General features: G+C 36.9%; 4 protein-coding genes across 4 annotated transcripts; all 4 read left to right on the top strand.

Annotated features, from left to right (window-relative positions):
• The first annotated feature begins 299 nt into the window (after nt 1-299).
• On the top strand, nt 300-2,027 carry LOC134750079 (uncharacterized). The gene is made up of 3 exons (XM_063685167.1): nt 300-643; nt 1,107-1,278; nt 1,742-2,027. The coding sequence occupies exons 1-3, from the start codon at nt 413-415 to the stop codon at nt 1,972-1,974; spliced, it is 636 nt and encodes a 211-aa protein (XP_063541237.1). The 5' UTR covers nt 300-412; the 3' UTR covers nt 1,975-2,027.
• A 770-nt stretch (nt 2,028-2,797) lies between these two features.
• On the top strand, nt 2,798-12,595 carry LOC134750337 (uncharacterized). Its single transcript, XM_063685500.1, has 4 exons — nt 2,798-3,021; nt 4,238-4,397; nt 10,942-11,069; nt 12,446-12,595. The coding sequence occupies exons 1-4, from the start codon at nt 2,806-2,808 to the stop codon at nt 12,593-12,595; spliced, it is 654 nt and encodes a 217-aa protein (XP_063541570.1). The 5' UTR covers nt 2,798-2,805.
• Nucleotides 12,596-13,114: 519 nt separating this feature from the next.
• On the top strand, nt 13,115-15,556 carry LOC134750338 (uncharacterized). Its single transcript, XM_063685501.1, has 3 exons — nt 13,115-13,914; nt 14,246-14,414; nt 15,237-15,556. The coding sequence occupies exons 1-3, from the start codon at nt 13,153-13,155 to the stop codon at nt 15,527-15,529; spliced, it is 1,224 nt and encodes a 407-aa protein (XP_063541571.1). The 5' UTR covers nt 13,115-13,152; the 3' UTR covers nt 15,530-15,556.
• An 878-nt stretch (nt 15,557-16,434) lies between these two features.
• Nucleotides 16,435-21,937, top strand: LOC134750339 (uncharacterized). Its single transcript, XM_063685502.1, has 5 exons — nt 16,435-16,668; nt 17,244-17,403; nt 19,151-19,242; nt 20,537-20,654; nt 21,849-21,937. Exons 1-5 carry the CDS (start codon nt 16,435-16,437, stop codon nt 21,935-21,937), a joined length of 693 nt encoding a protein of 230 aa, XP_063541572.1.
• The last annotated feature ends 94 nt before the right edge of the window (nt 21,938-22,031 follow it).

Genomic DNA, 22,031 nt, shown 5'->3' on the forward strand with positions numbered 1-22,031 from the left:
TTTTTTTGCTAGCACTACCTATATGTCATAACACGACAAGGTACCTACTTATACACGGTGGTAAAAAAATAAGTGCATTCCCATTGCTAGGGAGGTTTTGAGATAATACTGAGCAACTTTTACTATGGGACCAACCCCGAAATCGCGAAAAAAAATTTATGGGAGGGTAAATGTTTTTTTCGCGATTTCGTGGTTGGTCCCATAGCAAAAGTTGCTCAGTATAATCCCAAAACCTCCCTGGCAACGGAAATGCACTTATGTTTTAGCCACCCTGTATATCTAAGCGGAAAGACAAACTGTGACAAAAATCGACTGTGTGGACATGGCTTAACAGTACATACATGACATATGGAGCAGTAGTTACCTCTGATCTTTATAAAACAGAACAGCCACTCAGCACCAAACAGTCACCATGAGTATACAAACGTGTATAGCTGTATTAATCACTGTCATAAAACTGTGCATCTGTGATGACCGCTATGGTGACCTAAAGCAGAATGAGGCCATGTGTGCGCGTTTTGGAATGAATGCACTCTTCGACCCTGAAATGGTGATCAAGACAAAATGGCGGATATACTACACTTGGAATTTGAGATTGTCCTTTGGATGTCTTGATATGACGTTCAAAACTGTTAATCCATTGGTAAGTACACATTACTATTTAAACAGATGAAAAGAGTAGCGCTGACGAGTGTGGACCTCAATTAAATAACTGAGGATCTATATTAATGTTACTAAGATGGAAATGAAGAACCTTGTATTTTTCCGCTTTGATGTAATGTTACGGTTAGGAGATGACATGCCAGGATAGAATGCAATGGTAAGCCGTTGCGTTTCTACCGCAATTTTCTATGATGCGATGGGGGGTGGAGTATTTATATTTGTATAGCGTATTATAGTTATTATATTAAATACAATTACCATTCTCGAATGCGTGGCGTCGTTGAAAATTCTGTTCAAAACTTCAAATGCTGTAGGATAAGAAGAATAGGTACAGGACGAGAGCCAAATTGTCAAATATGCAACTTTACTTGCTGAGGATTGGGTTCTACTTATATGGGTTTTATCCGCCTACTTAACTTTTGCCCAATTTTGGTTTTACACAGATTATCAACCGCTTCTACTCTGACATGAACAAGCACCTGGAGACACAACCAGTGTGGGAAGCAGCTACTCTGCTGGTCACCATGGGGTACTTCAACCATCAGATGCTGCTGTTCGCTGAGCCTGGGCCCGCCGGCAAATTTATCGGCATACCGAACATCTCACAACGAGCTAGTGAGTGGCTAGTGTGTACTTCTAGCTGTAGATCGGTATATCAGGAGTAACTGACCTTCATTATTAGGAGGCATTAACCTTCGTAGCCAAAATATCCCTTAAGAGCCCTTAAACCGACCCTAATTTTATTATGGTCATAGTGATTGAGTAAAAAAATCATTGTGTGATTAACTAAGCTCTAAGCACATGCAAATTTTAACAGGGATAGTTCTGACCTGACATGCAAACATTGTAGGCCATCTGAGGGATATTTTGGCTACGGTTAATATAAATAGTACCTAATTGTTATCTTGATCCTTTATTCAATACATAAAACATAACAATGGCTCTTAACGTCTGTGTGAGAGTATAATGCTCTCATAAAATAATAGTCTCAGTTTGGTCCATTCAGGATAATACATGTCTTCAACGTCTCTCCCACGTAAGTATTTTGGGCGTCTTAAACATATCTTCTCTGTTTTAGTCGAAATGCTGCCGCACCCAGCCAGCGTGCCACTCCTCAAGTTCCAGCTGAAACTGATCCGTGACGGCAAGTTCCTGATCATGATGGACTGCCACATTGGGGCCGTGTCGCTCTCTGCTCGGTACAGCGGAACGCCGCCGACAGAGGAGGAGTTGGCTGAGGCTGTGGCTGAAGCTGGGCTGGGGGAGGGCTTTTCGGCTTGCATGAAGGGAAAGAAACCTATAAAATTCTAGGACAATGTTGACATCATTGATAAACATACAGTACTGAGACCAATACGGCTTACACCAACATCAACCATTAAACATCGACAACATACATCATCATATATCATACATATCATGTGACGTGTATATTTTTGTATTCCTATGTGACTTAGCATGAATAAATGAAATTGAAATTAAAGTCAATCTCCCACGATCTACGTTCAAGACTTAAGTACTATGTTGAATTTTAAGGAATTGCTAATGAAGTGTACTTTCTGAGACTACTGGAATGTTAATGCAAGTTTAGATAAGGATATATATATATATACTTACTTAAAATATTTTAAACAGTGTTTTAATTTATGATACCTTAACACATGACATTAAATTCCCTACTGTATTTTAAATATAATTATTCAAATTGTTCGAGGAATTTGTTTTGCTTTAAATTCAGTTGACTGATACCTGTATTTTTGTTATCATAATCGATATTGTTGATACGACATAAAGGTCAGATTTGTTTATATTTTGGTAATGCAACATCCTTTTAAAAAGGTAAAGAAATAGTCCCAATCTATATATAAACGGTATAAAATGAAATCAACAGTCAGTATGAAGCATTAGCCAGCAGCCGAACCGAGAAGTTCTAGAAGTGTCTTTAACACAATATCCGACGTTGTACTTTGTGTTTTGTCTTAGTTCCCCAGTTCCCGTACTGTCCACACCTTAAAATTTAACTAGTAGTAACATTCAGTTCTAAAAAAATCAAAATTACAAACTAAATTAAAAACTAAAATTAAAAACTAAACTTAAAAATAAACTATAAATATGTATAGTTCAGTTCTTAGTTTTGCTAAAATGTTTTGGTACATTTTCCTGATGGTAACCACGGCATCAGCAGACCTGGATCTTCGCAACGTAAGCATGGAAAACTGGACAACATGCGAGCAGTTCATGTACAACTATACGCACGACGTGAACAAGATAGTGGACATCGAGTGGAAGATATTTTACTCCTGGGACGGAATGTTTCATGAGAGCTATAATGTTTGGTTCACAAGGCCTACGAAGGTGGTAAGTAGCTACTTGTACCGGGATAAGTTTTGCAAAAGTATTAGATCTCTACAGAATTTGCATCTGGTAATGTACCCTAAACGTCTCGTGATAGTTGTGATATTCCTCACTCACCTGAAATTCTCATTTTAACCTTGCCAAAGGCACTAAGAATAAATAAATAAATAAATGATCGTATCGTATCGTAAGAATAGGAAGACGGAGCCATGCTTATCGGTTTTAACCAATACTCCAATTATAAATGAGTTATCTGCTATTGAAGCATCTAGATCAGCTAAAAAGATAGTCAAGGTTACTTACTTTAATAGAAACAAAACACGCTAAAAGTAGAAGAAAATAGACCAAGAAATAAACGGGAAAAATGTAATTGAACTCTGTGTCTTTCTATTAATAAGTTACTTATTGTTTAATTAATATTATAATATCTGGGAGACAGAGCTTTGCTCGGAAAACGTATAAAACTCAAAAATGCGCGTTTTCCCAGAGATAAGAATAGCTAGATTGATTTTTTGCCCCCGTAAACCCCCATATGGCAAATTTCATCAAAGTCGTTAGAGCCGTTTCCGAGATCCCCGAAATATATAAATATATACAAAAATTACTAGTTTAATGAATAACGAGAATTGTTCGTTTAAAGGTATAAGATATGTAAATTCTGATCTAACAAGTAAATAGTTTGGTTAAATTTGAACATATTTAATTGTTGCATAAGTTTTTTTACATTCAAATTGAGAAGAAAATACCTACTTCAAAAATATGAATGTAATTTTTTTGATTACTATTAATAAAACCTTAAAAGTGCACATTATTTTTCTAATATACAGCCTCAGTTATCCAATCAATTACTGTTTCAAATCCCCTTGACCCCTGTTTCAACTTACCTCGGCACAGAATGTAATAATGATTTGTCACGTTTGTTATTTTTTCGCGCAAGCGTTGATACTTAGCTTAGCTTTGTTTTTAATTGTTGGTGTCGTATGAAAGTATACTATTTTTCTTTAAATTGTACAGATAAATTTATGAGTACCTACTGCATACATAAATATCTACTGCTAAAATAGTTTCAACTCTCGTCGGTCTCCCTTATGTATGTACCTAGTCTAGTAGCTCTTCTGATGTATGTCGATAAGCGACGATGACCGATGACCACTGACTCTTTAGGTAATTGTAAATGTGACTTTGCCTACACATTCTTAAGATATATTTTTTTCTGTAGCTAATAGATCGCTTCCGCGTCCAACTCGAGAAGCAGCTAAAAGACGTAAACTTCAACGACTCCGAGCTCTTCATGGAGACCCGTATAGACTTCACGGCGCTCTTCATCAAGACCAACGTGTCCGGCGTGTACCGTATTGTGCCGCATACGGCTTTTCATGGTTAGTAATTAGTATTAGTACTTATATAATACTAGCTTCTTCTCGCGACAGTCTGGATGGATGATGATTGAGTAAAACTAGCCTATGTTCTCCCTGGGCTTCAAACTATCTCGATAACAAATTTCATCTTAATCGGTTCAGCGGTTTAAGCGTGAAAAGGTAACAGACAGACAGACAGAGTTACATTCGCATTTATAATATTAAGTAGGGATTAGCTGATGGTATGGTATGATTGGTATGTCGTGATAGCAGGCTGTATAAAAAAATAGAAGTCGCGTGCAAAGTTCTACACCTTTGATACTTTATCGTACTATAAAGTAAAATGAAAAATGAGGGACAAACCAATCCTTAGGGTTACAGCTAATCTTAAAACTACAAACTACAAAATACGTTATGGCTACCGATGCACGCAACAGGGAGCCGGCCGCGGAACCGCCGGAACGGCCAAAACTCCACCATGGTGAATAGACCTGTACCGCTGGCTATATTTTGACCCCTAGGTTATAAAAATATTAAAGTCAATTCTGTTTTCGCTTATGAATACTTTGTTAAGATGTAAATCTTACATTTTGTTTTGTGTCATATATATAATTTGCTTTTCTAGTAATTTGTTATTTTGTGGTAATTATTTTTTATTTTGAATTATTTTGGAGAAAAAAATATTCGAGAGAAAACATGTAACTGTGTTGCATTTAGGATAGTGTTTTTAGTGTGAAAACATAGTTTGTGTCAATTACGTCCACTGCAATCTGATACTATGTCATAATATTCTAAATGACACAAAAAAAAATTAGAGTTAAAAAAAATTACTTAGGTCGAATTTAATCGTTTAAATAGGTCCATTAAATGATTTTGTGTCTTATTAAGGCATAGCTTCATAAGATATTTGATGATTTTGTTGTAACAGGCTGTCACCGTTACAAAAGAATATTAAAGATATTAGAGTTTACATCTTATTAATTTGAAATGCGGGATAAATAAGATGTATGAATTTGTGTCACTTGCATCCACTGCATAAACAAATATTACAAAAATATTATTTGCGTTCAAACGAAGCTAGCGGGCGGTCTGAATGGGCAACGGAGGCCGTGCAGGGTGGGGCCGCGGCGTGACCTTGCCGTACGCAACGCATGTTTACTTCGCCTGTGCGCCAAATTAACGCAACTTATTCAAAGAAGTTACGCAAACAACACAACAACAAGCAACAAGCAAGCAAAGAATGCGTCGAATTATCTTTTACCTATTTAAAACTTATAGATATTGTACAATGTCACCATTATGCAAAAGAACTGTAAGTACATGTTTGATTTGCGAGCGAGCTGGCAACATTGCGCAGGGAAATCTTAAAAATATCGCGTTTACGTGAACGCCACATACATTTGTGACAGTGATAGGGAAAAGGTACCACTAAAGTAAAATTTGGTTATTAATACCGTGACTTTCTTTCATTCTTTGATAAAAAAAATTGCTATTTATGCAACAAGTGCGGAAATCATCTTTACGCACGTGTATCATACAATGTTTTACTATGCATTGTGCGAGTAAATAAAAAAACATATCATGGCAAATAAGTTTAATTATTAAAAGGAGTGTTTTAAATCGACACGAGTTGCGAATTACCTATTCGCACGTGTATCGTACGTTTTACAGTACATATGGCCCTTTAAACTTTCGACATATGCACGGTAAGTGCTCTTTTCCGCACTAGTGCGAGAAAGTAGCACCATATGTACTGTAAAAAAAAATTGAAAACAAAAAGCACTAGTGCGGAAAAACAGTACTTTCCGCACGATATGGCTCCGTAGGAAACGCACTTTTCGAGCACATGCATTGTAAAAGGACTGTATCTCCTAAACCATGCGTCGTAGCGCAAAAATAATAAAATTTTCGTTCCCCTTTATGTAACCCAAAAGTAATACATGAAAAATACAATGAAAAAAAGAAACAAAATCTTTCTAGGGCTGTATTAGCTATATCTCCTAAATCGTGCATCGTAGCGCAAAAATAATCAAATTTTCGCTCCCCTTTAAGAAGCCCCTAATTAAGATTTAAAAACGCAAAAAAGAAAAAAAGAGGAAAAAATCTTTATAGGGCTGTATCTCCTAAACCGTGCGTCGTAGCGCAAAAATAAACGTTTCGGTCCCGTTTATGTAACCATTAATTTATATTTAAAAACAACACAACAAAAAAAACAAAAAAAAAAACTTTATAGGGCTGTATCTCCTAAACCATCGTAGCGCAAAAATAATCAAATTTTCGTTCCCCTTTATGGAACCCCAAACTAATATACAAAAAACACAATGAAAAAAAAAAGACAAAAACAAATCTTTATAGGGCTGCATCTCCTAAATCGTGCATCGTAGCGCAAAAATAATCAATTTTCCGTTCCCCTTTAAGAAACCCTTAATTAATACTTAAAAAAAAAACAGGAAAAAATCTTTATAGAGCTATATCTCCTAAACCGTGCGTGGTAGCGCAAAAATAACAAAATTTTCGTTCCCCTATACGGAACCCCAAAGTAATATACAAAAAACACAATGAAAAAAAAAACAACAAAAAAATCTTTATAGGGCTGCATCTCCTAAACCGTGCATCGTAGCACAAAAATAATCAAATTTTCGTTCCCCTTAAGAAACCCTTAATTAAAACTTAAAAAAAAAACCAGGAAAAAAACTTTATAGAGCTATTATAGCTATATATATAGATATAATATCTCCTAAACCGTGCGTGGTGGCGCAAAAATAATACAAGTTTCGTTCCCCTTTATGCAACCCATAATTTATATTTAAAAAAAAAAACGCAAATTTTTTTTAAAAAAAAACATTATAGGCCTGTATCTCTTAAACCATGCGTCGTAGCGCAAAAATAATAAAAATTTCGTTCCCCTTTATGAAGCCCCAAAGTAATATACTAAAAACACAATGAAAAAAAGAAAAAAAAATAACAAAAAAACTTTATAGGGCTGTATCTCCTACACCGTGCATCGTAGCGCAAAAATATAAAAAAACCCCTTTAAGAAACCTCTACAACCCGGTCACAATATCTGTGCACCTCGCTGGAATGTGGCGCCTCTCCCGCTTCCCCTGTCACCTCTCCGCGCACTCCCCGGTGCGACAGTACGGTTAGCATCTTCGTTGCCGCTACACCTCCACATTTCTCGAAAAATCTTTTTTTCACACCGTACCCAGACCGCCGATATGACGTCACGAGGTCAGGTGCACAGATATTGTGACCGGGTTGTAATTAATATTGAAAAACGCAAAAAAGAAAAAGAGGAAAAAAATCATTTTAGGGCTGTATCTCCTAAACCGTGCGTCGTAGCGCAAAAATAATAAAATTTTCGTTCCCCTTTACGGAACCCCAAAGTAATATACAAAAAACACAATGAAAAAAAAAAAACTTTATAGGGCTGTATCTCTTAAACCATGCGTCGTAGCGCAAAAATAATAAAAAAAACCCTTTAAGAAACCCGTAATTAATACTTAAAAAAAAAACAAAAAAAAACCAGGAAAAAAAACTTTATAGAGCTGTATCTCCTAAACCGTGCGTGGTACCGCAAAAAGAATAAAATTTTCGTTCTCCTTTATGCAACCCATAATTTATATTTAAAAAAAAACGCAAAATTTAAAAAAAAAATCTTTATAGGGCTGTATCTCCTAAACCATGCGTCGTAGCGCAAAAATAATAAAATTTTCGTTCCCCTTTATGCAACCCATAATTTATATTTAAAAAAAAACGCAAAATTTAAAAAAAAATCATTATAGGGCTGTATCTCTTAAACCATACGTCGTAGCGCAAAAATAATTAAAAAAACCCCTTTAAGAAACCCGTAATTAATACTTAAAAAAAAAAAACAAAAAAAACCAGGAAAAAAACTTTATAGAGCTGTATCTCCTAAACCGTGCGTGGTACCGCAAAAACAATAAAATTTTCGTTCCCCTTTATGCAACCCATAATTTATATTTAAAAAACCGCAAAATTTAAAAAAAAAAATCTTTATAGGGCTGTATCTCCTAAACCATGCGTCGTAGCGCAAAAATAATAAAATTTTCGTTCCCCTTTATGAAGCCCCAAAATAATATACAAAAACACAAGAAAAAAAAGAAAAAAATAATAACAAAAAAACTTTATAGGGCTGTATCTCCTAAACCGTGCATCGTAGCGCAAAAATAATCAAATTTTCGTTCCCCTTAAGAAGCCCTTAATTAAGATTTAAAAACGTAAAAAGGAAAAAGAAAAAAATCTATATAGGGCTGTATCTCCTAAACCGTGCGTCGTAGCGCAAAAATAATTAAAAAAACCCCTTTAAGAAACCCGTAATTAATACTTAAAAAAAAACAAAAAAAACCAGGAAAAAAACTTTATAGAGCTGTATCTCCTAAACCGTGCGTGGTACCGCAAAAACAATAAAATTTTCGTTCCCCTTTATGCAACCCATAATTTATATTTAAAAAAACGCAAAATTTAAAAAAAAAATCTATAGGGCTGTATCTCCTAAACCATGCGTCGTAGCGCAAAAATAATAAAATTTTCGTTCCCCTTTATGCAACCCATAATTTATATTTAAAAAAACGCAAAATTTAAAAAAAAAACATTATAGGGCTGTATCTCTTAAACCATGCGTCGTAGCGCAAAAATAATTAAAAAAACCCCTTTAAGAAACCCGTAATTAATACTTTAAAAAAAAAACGGAAAAAAACTTTATACGTCGTAGCGCAAAAATAATCAACTTTTCGGTCCCCTTTATATAACCATTAATTTATACAAAAAAAACGCAAAAAAAAGAGATATTTTTTTATAGGGCTTGATTTCCTAAACCATGCGTCGTAGGGCAAAAATAATTAAATTTTCGTTCCCCTTTATAAAACCCCAAAGTAATATACAAAAAACACAATGTAAAAAAGAAAAAAAGAAAAAAACAATAAAAAGAACTTTATAGGGCTGTATCTCCTAAACCGTGCGTCGTAGCGCATAAATAATCAAATTTTCTTTCCTCTTTATTCAACCCTTAATTTATATTTAAAAAAAAACGCTTTCACTAAACTGCTGTAACTCGGAAACTTAGAATCCACAAAGGGGACTACTAAATTATGACACATATTAAAGCCTGACCAGTAATATATGATCATTGTCAAGAGGGCGCTGTTCATTCTCATGTATAGGGTGACAGTTCAGTATAGTATGAAAAAATATTGTATTTAATGAACATCATCATCATTCTATGTATTTAAGTATTTATATATTATATATATCGTTGTCTGAGTACCCATAACACAAGCCTCCTTGGGCTTACCGTGGGACTTGGTCAATCTGTGTAAGAATGTCCTATAATATTTATTTATTTATTTATTGTAATTAATGTTGCTTGCCACGCTTAAACATAACAAAAATCGCAATAAATTGCGTCTTAAAATAGACTTAAAAAGTCTACTAAAAATCGAAACAAAAGTATTTTTTAAGTCGCTGATGTGACATTCTCAATCAAAAGGTAGGTACCACTTTGTCGTTTACCATAAAGACGAAATTTGATTATATCTTTATACAAATAACCTGTCAGAGAAATTGGTACCTTTTGATTAGGAACGTCACAAATGTTGGTCAGTATGAGGAGTGCAGCCTACAGTTTATTTTTAATTATATTTATATACTTACTACGGTAAGATTGATAAGACAATGTAATTATGCCTCCGAATGAAATAAATACACTGTATCGCAAAACTAAGTGGCGAGACAGCACATAATGCCATCTCTTTCACTCTTGGTTGGTCTTAACAAGGGTAAAGGAGATAGTATTAAGATCTCAGTCGCCAGCTGATATTGCGGCAAGTATAATAAGCACCCCACCCGCGTAGGTACCCTTCCCCGCGCACGCTCTTCTTGCTCAATTGAGTTTTATTTTGCCAGATAGTAAAAAAACCGTGGATCAAAATGACCCAAATTATGAATGATGTCTCAATGTGGTATTATAATATTGTAGACGTAAACTTAATAATATGAATTTTTTTTTGTGGCAGATACAGGGTGTTAATTAGAAATTTTTTTTTTTTAAATAAAAGCGGTGGATGAATTTGACACAGATTTGTTTGAATAACATATAACAATGTTCTGTAAAGTACAACACTTCACTTATCGACTCTAATATTTTTTTAGGCGTTTTAGGATCAATATTAGGTATTTATTAAATGCCATTATAGCCGTGGATGAAAATGACACAAAATGCGTGTGTACGTCGGAAGCCACTTTGCCTTTACAGGGAAACAAAGAATTTCGTCTCTAATATTTTTTTTACAGAATGCTGATTGAAAAAAGAAATACCTAAATTTCTACCTAAGCAAATACCTAGGATGACACAAAATATTATTTTTAGGTTTAGTATATGGTCTGGAAACTATATATAAAAAATAAGCAACATTAATATTCTTATAACCTCAGAAGCTATTGGTACAGGTCTAGAAGGTCGCTAGACGTTCAGTCAGAACGCCCACCACATAATTTTAATAAAATTATATTTTTGACTTATATTGTATCCAAGCAATATTTCCAGTGCCCTACATACCTAAAGCACCCATCGCTCTGAAAGTGGTAGAGCCTGGATACCTGGGCATCATGAACTGCGGGCTTCGGTACTGCTATGCCCTGGCTCCGATTAACAAAATGCCGCATGATAACTATGTAAGCATGCACAGACATTTCAATGCATTTAATAGTTATTTATTTTACAAGGGGGCAAAGTTGTTGTTTAACTTCTCGTGCTAATATTGATATCCGAGCAAGCGAAAGATTCCAAAATTAATCACGAACGTAGCGAGTGTTTCGAAAAGTGAAATCTTAAGCGTTGCGTGGGTTTCAAGGGACGAGGGTTAAACAATTTTTTCCACCGAGTGAAACGCAAAACTTTATGCCACACTAGCGCAAGGAAAACACTTAACTGTAAAATATCAAACAAAATCAAACCAAATCAATTCGAAATGAATGTTATTATAGTAGATTGTTAACCAAGGGATGAAAGGCACCCATTTCTGCCGAGGTTGTTTGGCGCTCGAACGCAGTGAGAGCGCTAAAAGTCCGAGGCTGAAATGATGCCTTTAACCCGAGTTAAACACTCTACTTTTCATTTCGAATACGAGGAAAGTAAAATGCATGTGTTTTTTTAAAACATGACTAAGTATAAATTTTTATAGTGTTTCTTGAGGGTACTTTCAATTAACAATTTAGGCAAAAGTATCGTTATTTATGGAATGGGGAGATAAATATCAGAATGGAAAATTCATAACAAATTCATTTAAACCCAAATTTCAATTGCTTATCGTAAAAAAATTAAATAAATCGTACTTGGAACGTAAAATGCTCTAGTGCAGAGACGTATCATTTTCTGCACACCTTTTAGAACAACAATGACCCTCTTTCAGAGCATGAGAAATGAAAAATATTTATCATTCAAGATCATCATTTAAAAGTCAATTCTACCTAAGTCTTGATTACTTTGCCACGCATTGCATGTGGATAAAATGCAACTTTCTCATCAGTTTTTTAAATATAGTCAAGAGAGCTTTTTACCAGCTGGTGTGGTAAAAAATAAGTTGCATTACCATTACAATTTAATTTGTGTCCTTCAATAGCGCACTTTACCTCACTGTAAGTACCTCTCTTCTACTCTAGCTCTGCCTGTTAGGCTCTTAGTCCGTAGGCATTAAGTTAATAATTGATTTGAACGATAGCACATTTAAGTAAATTATTAATTGTTGCAAGATAAAAAGAAATTGTAACATCGAAATCTGGTCAACCATTTCATTCACAAGAAAAGTTACAAAATTCAAAAAATTAAGAGGCCTAAAATTTACTTTGCATATAATTTTTGTTGATCGCTTGTTTCGTGGTACCTAGTAGTACACCTACTACCTACACATCGTAAGCTAGGCTGTATTACTTACAATTATTATAAACGGATTACTTAAGTATTCTTAAGTCGAATAAACGCTCGACATGTTGGGGAGGACGAGGAGGAGGCTGCTTTAAATCATGTTAACATTAATTTACTTTATCTTCAGCTAGCCGAAGCAGCTACTCGATTGCAGTTCTGGAACAGTCTGGGCCGTTCGTACCTCACGAGGTCTGCGCCGAGGCCCGAAGTTACAACGGCGGCATACGACCCGGACGATGATGATATCGAATTTGAGAAGCACTTTAATACATTTTAGAGAGTTTCCGATAGCCCACTGCGGCGCACAACCACGTGCAGTAAGTGCCTCAGGTTAAGTACCCACGACGTAATGTAATACTAGCTGTTTATAAAAGTGGATACTTATGTACTTAAGGGCACCGACAGTAGGTACTACACGTGCACAGAAACCTGCAGAGAGGTGTCATCCCCCATGAATATTTTTTTAACCACGGCCGTGGGTTAGATATCTCTGCAGCTGCACTAAACTGAACGTAACTGCATGTAAAATGTTGGTATACATTTATACTAATAAAACGTAAAATAATGTGCTCATCCAACTTTTATTCATTACCTAGCTTACCTTGTCTTAACCGAAAAGCGTGTGTGAGTGAGTGATTTTCCTTTCTGTGAGACATTTAATTACTGTGCTGTAATTTAGAATACTAAACGGCTATGATCGTGTAGGTAAAGAACAGTAAATAAACATACACGCACGCATACACAATGCGCAAGATTATTGCCTACAGACAGTTGCATAACATCGAGTACTTCAACCTAAACAACGTAAACATTAAACAACTCTCATAGTTCTTCATGATTCTCACGCTTCTGGCTATAAAGACAAACATTCACTGTAGTTCCTCATTTGTAATTAAGCAGGGCAACATGCGTCTCTTGCTCTTACTTCATTTAACCTTTATTATCGAAGCAAGACCTAAAAAACTCCGCAGTCAATCTAGATCACATATAAAAGAATTTAATGTGGACACGCACCCTAACATTTATGACAACTCGATACCGATAGACTTTTTAAATATGGGCGTGTCAGGTGTTTATGACCCTTCTCTTGGTCAGAAGCAGCCATTTGATGGAGTAGCCTTGTATCTGGTACATCAAAGGAAATCCGATGAGGATTTACGCGCTTTACTACAACAGGCAGCGGCGATGCGGGAACAACATAAAACGCCAGCAAAAGCAATACAATCCAAAGCTGATACATTTGACCTGCCACCGTTATTTGATTTCGAGACTATACACACATTAAATCTTGCTAAACCTCAAATATACAAGGACAAGTTAGCTAAAACTGAGCTCTTGTTTAAGAAAGGCAGAAGAAACCAAAATACGACAAAGCCTGAAGATCTTAAGAATCTTGAGGAAGAGGTTCCTCTGAGCATGTTCGATATGAAAGCTGGAGTGAATGAAGATGTCATCAGATGGACGAGCTGCGACGATTTTGCGAAAAAAGCGCGATTCCATCCGAGAGACGTGGCGGGGGTGGACTGGGTCCCGTTCTACTTGTGGTCGATGCAGGCTTATCCAATCCCTGAGGAGTTTAAATTCTCATATAGGAGGGTAAGATATGCCTTCATTTTAGTACCTACATGAATTAGTCGGAGAACATCGTTGACTGGTTCTATCGTATAGTGGGATTTTGTGAATTTTACTAAATAGTACCATAGAATACTTCTTAAATAATTTCCTGCTAAATACATACTAAGCGCATTCTCAGATTACTAATACCAGTTCTAGTCTTTACCTCGAACTCTGATGAAAAATGAGACAAATTTAACATCGTCACGTTAAAAATTATTAAGAAATAATTATAGATTTTAACTTAAAATCTATAATTATTTCTTTACACTATGTAATTAGTGGCTCTTAATAATTGTTTTGCTTTTCTTAGATTGTTCAAGAATACAAAGATCTGTACGAGTCAAAGTTGACAAAGAAAATAGACTGGTCAGCACCCATGTTGCTTCTGCGTAACTGGCTTGAGATGCTTCTGGTGGCCGGGGACAAGAGAGGACTGTTCTATGGCATCCCTAAGTCTGCCATCCCAGATGATATCAGAAGTAAGCATTTTGCGTTCTATTGGATATAGGTGATCGGCAACCTGAATGTTTCCGGCCCGGCGTCCCTGCATAACATCAAGCAGCTACCACAGTCGATACCGTTTAAAAAAAAACTACTGTATTTAAGTACTGGTCATACGTAAACCATATTCCAATTGAATAAGGATTACAAATAGTTAAGTGTGTTCCTGCAGACGTGCACTCATACACTTAGTACGAAAATTTCCATTTACAGGTGTATGTATGTGCAATATGTTACTTAGGGGGCGTTCAAATATTACGTAACGCAATTTTCGAAGAATTTTTGACCGGGTCCCGCCCGTGTAACGCGCCGTTACGTTTTCGTGCACTCCCCATTCCCCTACCAAAAAGTTACGTAACACCCAAGTGACCATTTTTACCTAAAAGTCACAATTATGTTAAGCAAAGTATAACCATAAAATTTAAGAAATGAGCGAGCGTGTATGTGGAATGTTATGCGAAAGAGGTATGGTATGTCAGGATCGTAGGAAGTGGAAATTCGTGGTCTCTGGCTACCCCTCCGGGAAGTAGGCGTAATTAGTGATTATGTATGTGTGTATTTTATTTAATAAAAAAAAACATTGTTACGTAACGCCTTCTTCCAATCCACCCCTCCCGCCCCTGTAACACATCGTAACGGTTTACAAGACCCCCCCCCCCTCAAATTGCGTTACAAAATATTTTACGCCCCCTTACATCTTTATGTAGATCTCTCTGTGATATATTTTCTAATCTTAATCGTCTAGTTTAGGTTTTAAATAAATGAATCCTGAATTCACTCAAAAAATTCATTTATTTCAGATTCAACGACATGGTACCCACACGCCACAATCAGAATGAAGATGGTGGACCAGTACTTAGCCATGATGTTCTGCGAGGAGCACTTAGCCATGATGCTGGCAGTGGTGGGAGAAGAGCCGGACCCTCAGGAGAGCGCCGCCGAGGCTGCCAAACTTGGCTTCCATGGCATCGGGTCTCCGGTGACCAAGCAGGGCCAAGTGGGGTCACCGAAGGATGACAGGTTTGAAGACTTTGACGAAAAAATGAATCTGGATCGGCATTCTGCTGTTGTGAAGTCTTTTTATACACCTTAGAAGAAAAGTTCTATAGGTATACAAATCATAATATATTTTTTATACCTTAAATAGAATGGTGCCTTAATAAGTACTATTATATAAATAAATAATTAAGCAAGCAAGTTTAATTTATTATTAATTAACTAAACTCCGTTAAACTAAAACTAACTATAACGCGAGTTATTTCGTAAATTCTACATTTATTAATATATTAATAAATGTAGAATTTTAAATAATATTGCTTTATGCAAAGAAAAATTGTTTAAAATTTAAACGATCAATGTTCGCGCCATAAACGTTCGTCGTTCCGAATTTAACACTTCTTTCTGCTATAGTGACGTCACTCATGAGAAAAAATGGTGGTCGGCGTTTTCGGTCACGTGACATACAGATAATAAACTACGATTTAAAATTTTAAAAATAAATGTCATGTTTTTATAACCAAATAATATTAAATTCGTATTTACGTATGGTAAAAATATATACATAATTACTGTTACTTTCATAATTTATTTTTGATAGAATGAAACTCACCTGTTGAATTCTGGAATTTTCTGTTATGCATAAAAAAATGCAGATGCCAAAACATTCGAAGATTAACAGCGATCAAAGAATGCTAAAACATCCCTCCATTGATTAAAAAAGTGATTCGATTCATCTCGTCAGTCAGTGCAGACTATACAGTGGCACGGTGAGTTCTATACGAGTTATCTACTTACCTAATACCTACTTTAAAAACAGGCTATTACATACAAAGAAAGTAACTGCGCCTAACTGTGTGTGATAACTTAAGAGAAAAAACAATTATTGCAACTTTACGGGAAAACAAAATCCTACTTAAACACGTATATCGAAAGCTAATAAGTTGAAAAAAAAAAACGCTTAGAATTGCTGCAATTCTTTTTTAAATTTGTATCACCGAAATGGTTTCACAAACATTCAAAATACTCCTCCTCATTCTGATAACGCCAGTGATAGCCAAGAAAGTAAAGCTAGGTCCACACTGGCACCACCGCGAGCGCACGACGTGCGAGGAGTTCGGGCGGTACGCGCGCTTCAACCCCCTCACGATGACCAACGAGTCCTGGTTCGTGTTCTACTACTGGGCCCCGCAGCCGGACTCCTTTTATATCCATTTCGACTTTCCCACGAAGAAAGTGAGTGAATATTTGAATAACTACTTTTTCTGAAGAAGCTACATTCCATCAGGAGTGTTTCACGTATTAGCACATGTGTGTCCTTTGAGCTCGGGTGTGTGAGGGAGACAGCGCTATGTATGTATAAGTATATGTATAGCGATGTCCCGCTCAACCCGCACACCAACGCACACGATGACCGATGAGTCGTGGTTCGTGTTCTACTACTACCTTCAATTTATTTAATCTTATTGTTTTTTTTTTAACGGTGTTAAAACATTGTTTTATTTTATTTTATTGTACTGTCCATGAGACACACCCTACCACCTGTAGGCCGAGCACATGATTGACGCGACAGTATCTCGCCGCGAGATAGACTACCCGTCTTTTACTAACTGTATGAATTAAAGGGGGACCGGGTAGTGTAAGTCGCTGCGAGATACTCTCGTGCCAATCATGTGCTAGCCCGGCTGCTGATAAATTGTCCTAGAGATGACAGAGTATACTTTGCAATAGTTTCAATTGGTACATACATAGGTACAGAGGCCTAAAAAGCAAAAAAAACTAGCAAAGTATTAAATATTTTATATTTGCAGAACTACACCTACCTCCACAAAAACCTGGACAACCGTGTGACGATTCCCGTCAACTGGACGGCTAAACACGTCATGCTTAGAGTAGGGGTGGACTTATCACTACTAGTGGAACTAGGAGACAGAGGACAGTACTTGATGTATAACGTGAAGTCGGCTCTGGGTGAGTATATTATACCGGTTGGACGGTTATTCACGTCATGCTGAAAGTGGCGATTGATCAGTCACAGAGCTAGGAGGCAGAAGACAGAACTTGGTGTATAAGTTGAAGTTGGCTCAGGGTGATTAAACCAATATAGATACTAAGTCGGTCGTTATGCTGAGACTGTAGAACTGGGCGACAAAAGACAGTAGGTAAGTAATAAATAAATAAATATTATAGGACATTTATTACACAAATTGACTCCCACAGTAAGCTGAATAAGGCTTGTGTTGCGGGAACGATATATAAATATTTAATTTTAATTAATTTAATTTATTTATTTGGGAAACATACAGCACATAATAATACAATAAGTAAACACATAAAACATAAACAGTATAAACATGTAAAAATACTTAAATACATATACAGTATATTATGATGTATAACGTCAAGAGGGCTCAGAGGGAATAAACCAATATACATATATAATAGTCGAACGTTCAAAAACGTCACCCTGAAACTGGATGTAACTTCTCGTAGAGCTAACGTAAAGTTGTCTCAGAGTGAGACGGTTAAACACGTCATGATACGAATGGGGGTTGAGTTACTAAACAACTAAAAAGCTAAAGCTATATCATTAAAAAAAACTCACAGGTCTTGATGCAAGATGAACCTAAATATAATTCTAAATAATATAACAATTTTGTCGCCAATACAATGGCTGTATAAGAATATATTATTTCATGTAGCAACATTGTACGTAAAATTTGCATTCTTTCATTCTGTCGGATATCCGGCATTTAAAATCTATTTAGTCACTTTTCGATTGAATATTGAAACATGGCCGGTCTAACGTGCCTCCGCCTTAAAATCATGTAAAGTCAGGGAACCATCACAACGGCTATCAAAGACCTTACTAAGACCAAACACCAGGAAGAATGGGACAGTCTGACGGGTCTAAAGCACTCAAAGCTCTTTATACAAGGGGTAGACTCTGGTTGGAGCAAAAAGCTTTGGAAACTTAGCAAACGGCAACTCCAAATAATAACGGGGGTGTTTACTGGCCATTACGGGGTCAAGGGAATCCTGGCCAAGATGGGGCACGCTGACAACACCGATTGTCGTACGTGTGGCGAAGAGGAAGAGACAATAGAACACCTTATGTGTGAATGTCACGCCCTCGCCAGACAAAGAATGAAGGACTTTGGAACAGGCTACGTGGTACCAAAGGAATTCAAAAAGCTACCCATAAGGTCCATCATCCGGCATATGGAGATGGTGGGGAAGGCTCTTGAGTAGCGGACGGATCTTTTCTAGGGGGTAACTGCACAAAAGATCCCTATGGGTCGAAGTGTATCCGAAAGGGCCCCCGAAACTATAAGATAAGATAAGATAAGATAAAGTCAAAGATATTAGCACTTCATTGTAGTTCTGCCTTCTGCAGTTCTGCATTCTATTTTTTATAACTGGACAGTGACAGACTTAAACAGTGAGAAAGATCAAGAGAAACCAGCGGGCCCGCCAACGAGGGATTACCAAGTAACTTTATCTCACTGACGATAAGGTACTGTTTTAAAAGGTGCTATGCAGTTTGGCAGATAAGTAGCAACAATTACTGTACCTCTTTTTTTAATAATAAATAAATTGAAAAAAAAAAAAACATTTTTCGAGCCCAATTTCGTTCTATCCTTATTCTATTCCTAGCAGTGGCAATGGCAATTATTATACATTATTGGAAGAATTACTTAAAATTATGATGTTTCAGGTCTGCATAAGGTAGGACGACAACTGACGCCATTGGAGGTACGCATGAAACAGACAGGAGATAACAAGATCGTTGGTATGATGGTTTGCCAGGTTGGTAGTGTTAGTACTATCATTATTATGGCTCCTCTACACGATGGCCCAGCGCTGGACCAGTGAGATGGCCATGCAATGGTTATGGGTCCTCTACACGATGGCCCAGCGCTTGACCAGCGAGCAGCGAGAATATACCATGCGATGGTTGAGAGCACGCACTATGGAATGTCGCACGTGTCGATGCGTACGCACCATCGCTGGCCCACTACCTTTGATGTGCGGACGAAAAACCGACACCACTACCCTCTCTACACGCTGGCCCATCGTGTAGAGGAGCCATTATAGGTAGGTACATTATAAGTGCATCCGCTGTCTCACGCGGGTGCACGGAGTGAGTTTTCATTATACTTCATGATGTTAGTGTTTATGACGTGTAAAATGTACTGTTTATATTTACCAATAAAGTCTGTATTTCTGTATTTCTGAAACTAATTCTATTTCAATATAATCCTTCAGGATGACTCACGTTAGAACAGCCTGGGTCCGGGCCGAGGCATCCGAAATTTCGTTCTATAGAAATCATTACGTTATCTACGTTCACCTGTCATACAAAACGAAGTGTCGGTTGCCTTGGCCCGGGCCCGCGCCCGGGTAGCATTTATCACAACACTAGCTTTTGCCCGCGACTTTGTCTGCGTGGAGTTATAGTAATTTGGGTAGCTTATTTTTTATCCAATCTGCTTTTTATCGATTTCCCATACAAACTTCCATCCCCCTTTTCACCCCCTTAAAGGATGATTACTGGGATAAAAACTACCCTATGTCCTTCCCCGGGACTCAAACTATCTCTATACCAAATTTAAACTAAATCGGTTCAGCGGACCGTCACCGACAGACAGACACACTGTCGCATTAAAGAGGATATAATAACATAGAGCGGTACTGCGTCATAGTAGATTTTGTAACCACAGTAAATTCACTGCCATCTATCAAATACAAATCTATCGACACACCTTAAAACTAAAAATGAATATTTATAAAAATACGATAAAATGTATTTAAATTTGGATAAATTATTTTTTTTATTTGCATTAATTATTTTTATCATTTTGACCTATGTTCTTTCACTGATATGCGTTTAAATTGTTAAATAACAAACGAAACCGTCAACGCCATCTATACGACAGTAGGCCAAAGCTAGTAGCGCCCTCTGAACGAGAATCAAATTTTCATGATTTTCGAGGCACGTTTTTTCCTTAGACTGTATTCATCTATTACGGAGTTATATCTATCTTTGGTCGCATTTATAATATTAGTATGATAAATCTTTTTATAAATCTTTAACTTTCAGAAAGAGACAGTATTTGCCATGGCGCGGCTAAAAGAATTGCCTTCCAAGAATGAGCTCCAAGATGCAGCAGGACGCCTCAACTACCGGAGCCGCGGAGGCAGATCCTATCTCTACCAAGGTATGTGGACGATCATCTTGATTTGAAGTTAAGAAGTTGCCTCTAACACTGCGTCTTACTTCGAACAACTCGCGAAAGCGAAGCGAAGCGGCGCGGAGGGCCCACGGCGTTCGCGCTCGCAACGAGATCGCCCACGTAGGACACTTCTATTGGTAAGAAAGGATTGATTCAACCCGCGCCGCATCACTGCGTTTCGCGTTCGCGTGTTGTTCGCCTACGTAGTACGCTGTGTAAGTAAAAGAGTTGCCTCGCCAAAACGAGCTTCAGGATGCAACAGGACGCCTCAACTCAAATTGGTAGAGGCAAGATTTGTCGATGCAGTCGCGGCGGCAAATCTTATGTCTACCAAGGTACCTTTATATGGTGTTGAAGTGATAGAGTTGTCGCAGGATGTAAACTCGACTACCGCAGCCGTGGTGGCAAATCCTGGGACAAGGGCTGTTTTCGCCTTTTTGACTACGGAAACCCTTATCGTTTTTCCTTCAACTTTCAAGATGTATCTACTTACCCCAGCATAAGGCTAAATCTGGTATTTTTTTATAGATTCTCCGACCATTTATTTAATGATAATTAATATTGAACGAACCATTATTATGAGAGTTTTACGTTTTGTTATCTGTCAAGCTACTTAAACACGCTCCATCCATGGTCAAATTACTTTCCCCACCAGTGGATAAAATGCGTTTTTCCCAGCTTGTTTTAAAGGATAAAAGACGGCTTTCCGAGCTAGTGAGGGGAAAAATATATTTTGGCCCCTCTTTTTTTTCTAGAATCATTAGGTAAATTGAGCCTCAAGGAGGCTTGAACTACCTTTGCAATTTTTAACAAGCTTTTAATTAACTTGCAATGTATCTATGTATGTATTTTTTGTAACTATGTTTGTACGGGACAAATCTTGCAAATTAAATTGGACCCACTTTCCGATTTCCAATCAAGCTGAAAATTTGCATACATAATGTAAGTCGGGTGACAATGGTACCAGAGCCGATCTGATAATGGAGACAGGAGGTGGCCATAGGAACTCTGTGATAGAACAACGAAACGTAATTGTGGTTGGGGTTTTTAGAATTGTCTCGATGAGTATTAGTTGCCCGTGGAAAGAAAAATACAGTCAGCGATTAATTATAGTACGAAAAAAAATGTTTGCCAAAAACATTGCTTTTTAAATTATTAACATACGACTTTTTTGAGCAGGTCACCATTGGATGCCTATACCCGAACACGATGAAATGGCGTACTGGAGTCCGCCGGCTGAACACTTTACAGCTGAGACGATTTGGTGAAAAATAAAAATTATAATAAAATATAAAGCCTTTCTTGCCTTCCTTCCACACAAACATAGTTCTCATTTTCCTTTATGGATATTAACATTATTAA

This window comes from Cydia strobilella, chromosome 19, assembly GCF_947568885.1.
Source record: "Cydia strobilella chromosome 19, ilCydStro3.1, whole genome shotgun sequence".
Taxonomy (NCBI): Eukaryota; Metazoa; Arthropoda; class Insecta; order Lepidoptera; family Tortricidae; genus Cydia; species Cydia strobilella.

Bases quoted from the DNA above. Each gene is read 5' to 3' on its own strand.
- LOC134750079 (XM_063685167.1), top strand. From the start codon at position 413: ATGAGTATACAAACGTGTATAGCTGTATTAATCACTGTCATAAAACTG. The intron at 644-1,106 runs GTAAGTACACAT...GGTTTTACACAG, and splicing joins TCAAAACTGTTAATCCATTG to ATTATCAACCGCTTCTACTC. The intron at 1,279-1,741 runs GTGAGTGGCTAG...TCTCTGTTTTAG, and splicing joins GAACATCTCACAACGAGCTA to TCGAAATGCTGCCGCACCCA.
- LOC134750338 (XM_063685501.1), top strand. From the start codon at position 13,153: ATGATTCTCACGCTTCTGGCTATAAAGACAAACATTCACTGTAGTTCC. The intron at 13,915-14,245 runs GTAAGATATGCC...TGCTTTTCTTAG, and splicing joins TTAAATTCTCATATAGGAGG to ATTGTTCAAGAATACAAAGA. The intron at 14,415-15,236 runs GTAAGCATTTTG...CATTTATTTCAG, and splicing joins CATCCCAGATGATATCAGAA to ATTCAACGACATGGTACCCA.
- LOC134750337 (XM_063685500.1), top strand. From the start codon at position 2,806: ATGTTTTGGTACATTTTCCTGATGGTAACCACGGCATCAGCAGACCTG. The intron at 4,398-10,941 runs GTTAGTAATTAG...CAATATTTCCAG, and splicing joins GCCGCATACGGCTTTTCATG to TGCCCTACATACCTAAAGCA. The intron at 11,070-12,445 runs GTAAGCATGCAC...CTTTATCTTCAG, and splicing joins AAATGCCGCATGATAACTAT to CTAGCCGAAGCAGCTACTCG.
- LOC134750339 (XM_063685502.1), top strand. From the start codon at position 16,435: ATGGTTTCACAAACATTCAAAATACTCCTCCTCATTCTGATAACGCCA. The intron at 17,404-19,150 runs GTGAGTATATTA...ATGATGTTTCAG, and splicing joins TAACGTGAAGTCGGCTCTGG to GTCTGCATAAGGTAGGACGA. The intron at 20,655-21,848 runs GTATGTGGACGA...TTTTTTGAGCAG, and splicing joins CAGATCCTATCTCTACCAAG to GTCACCATTGGATGCCTATA.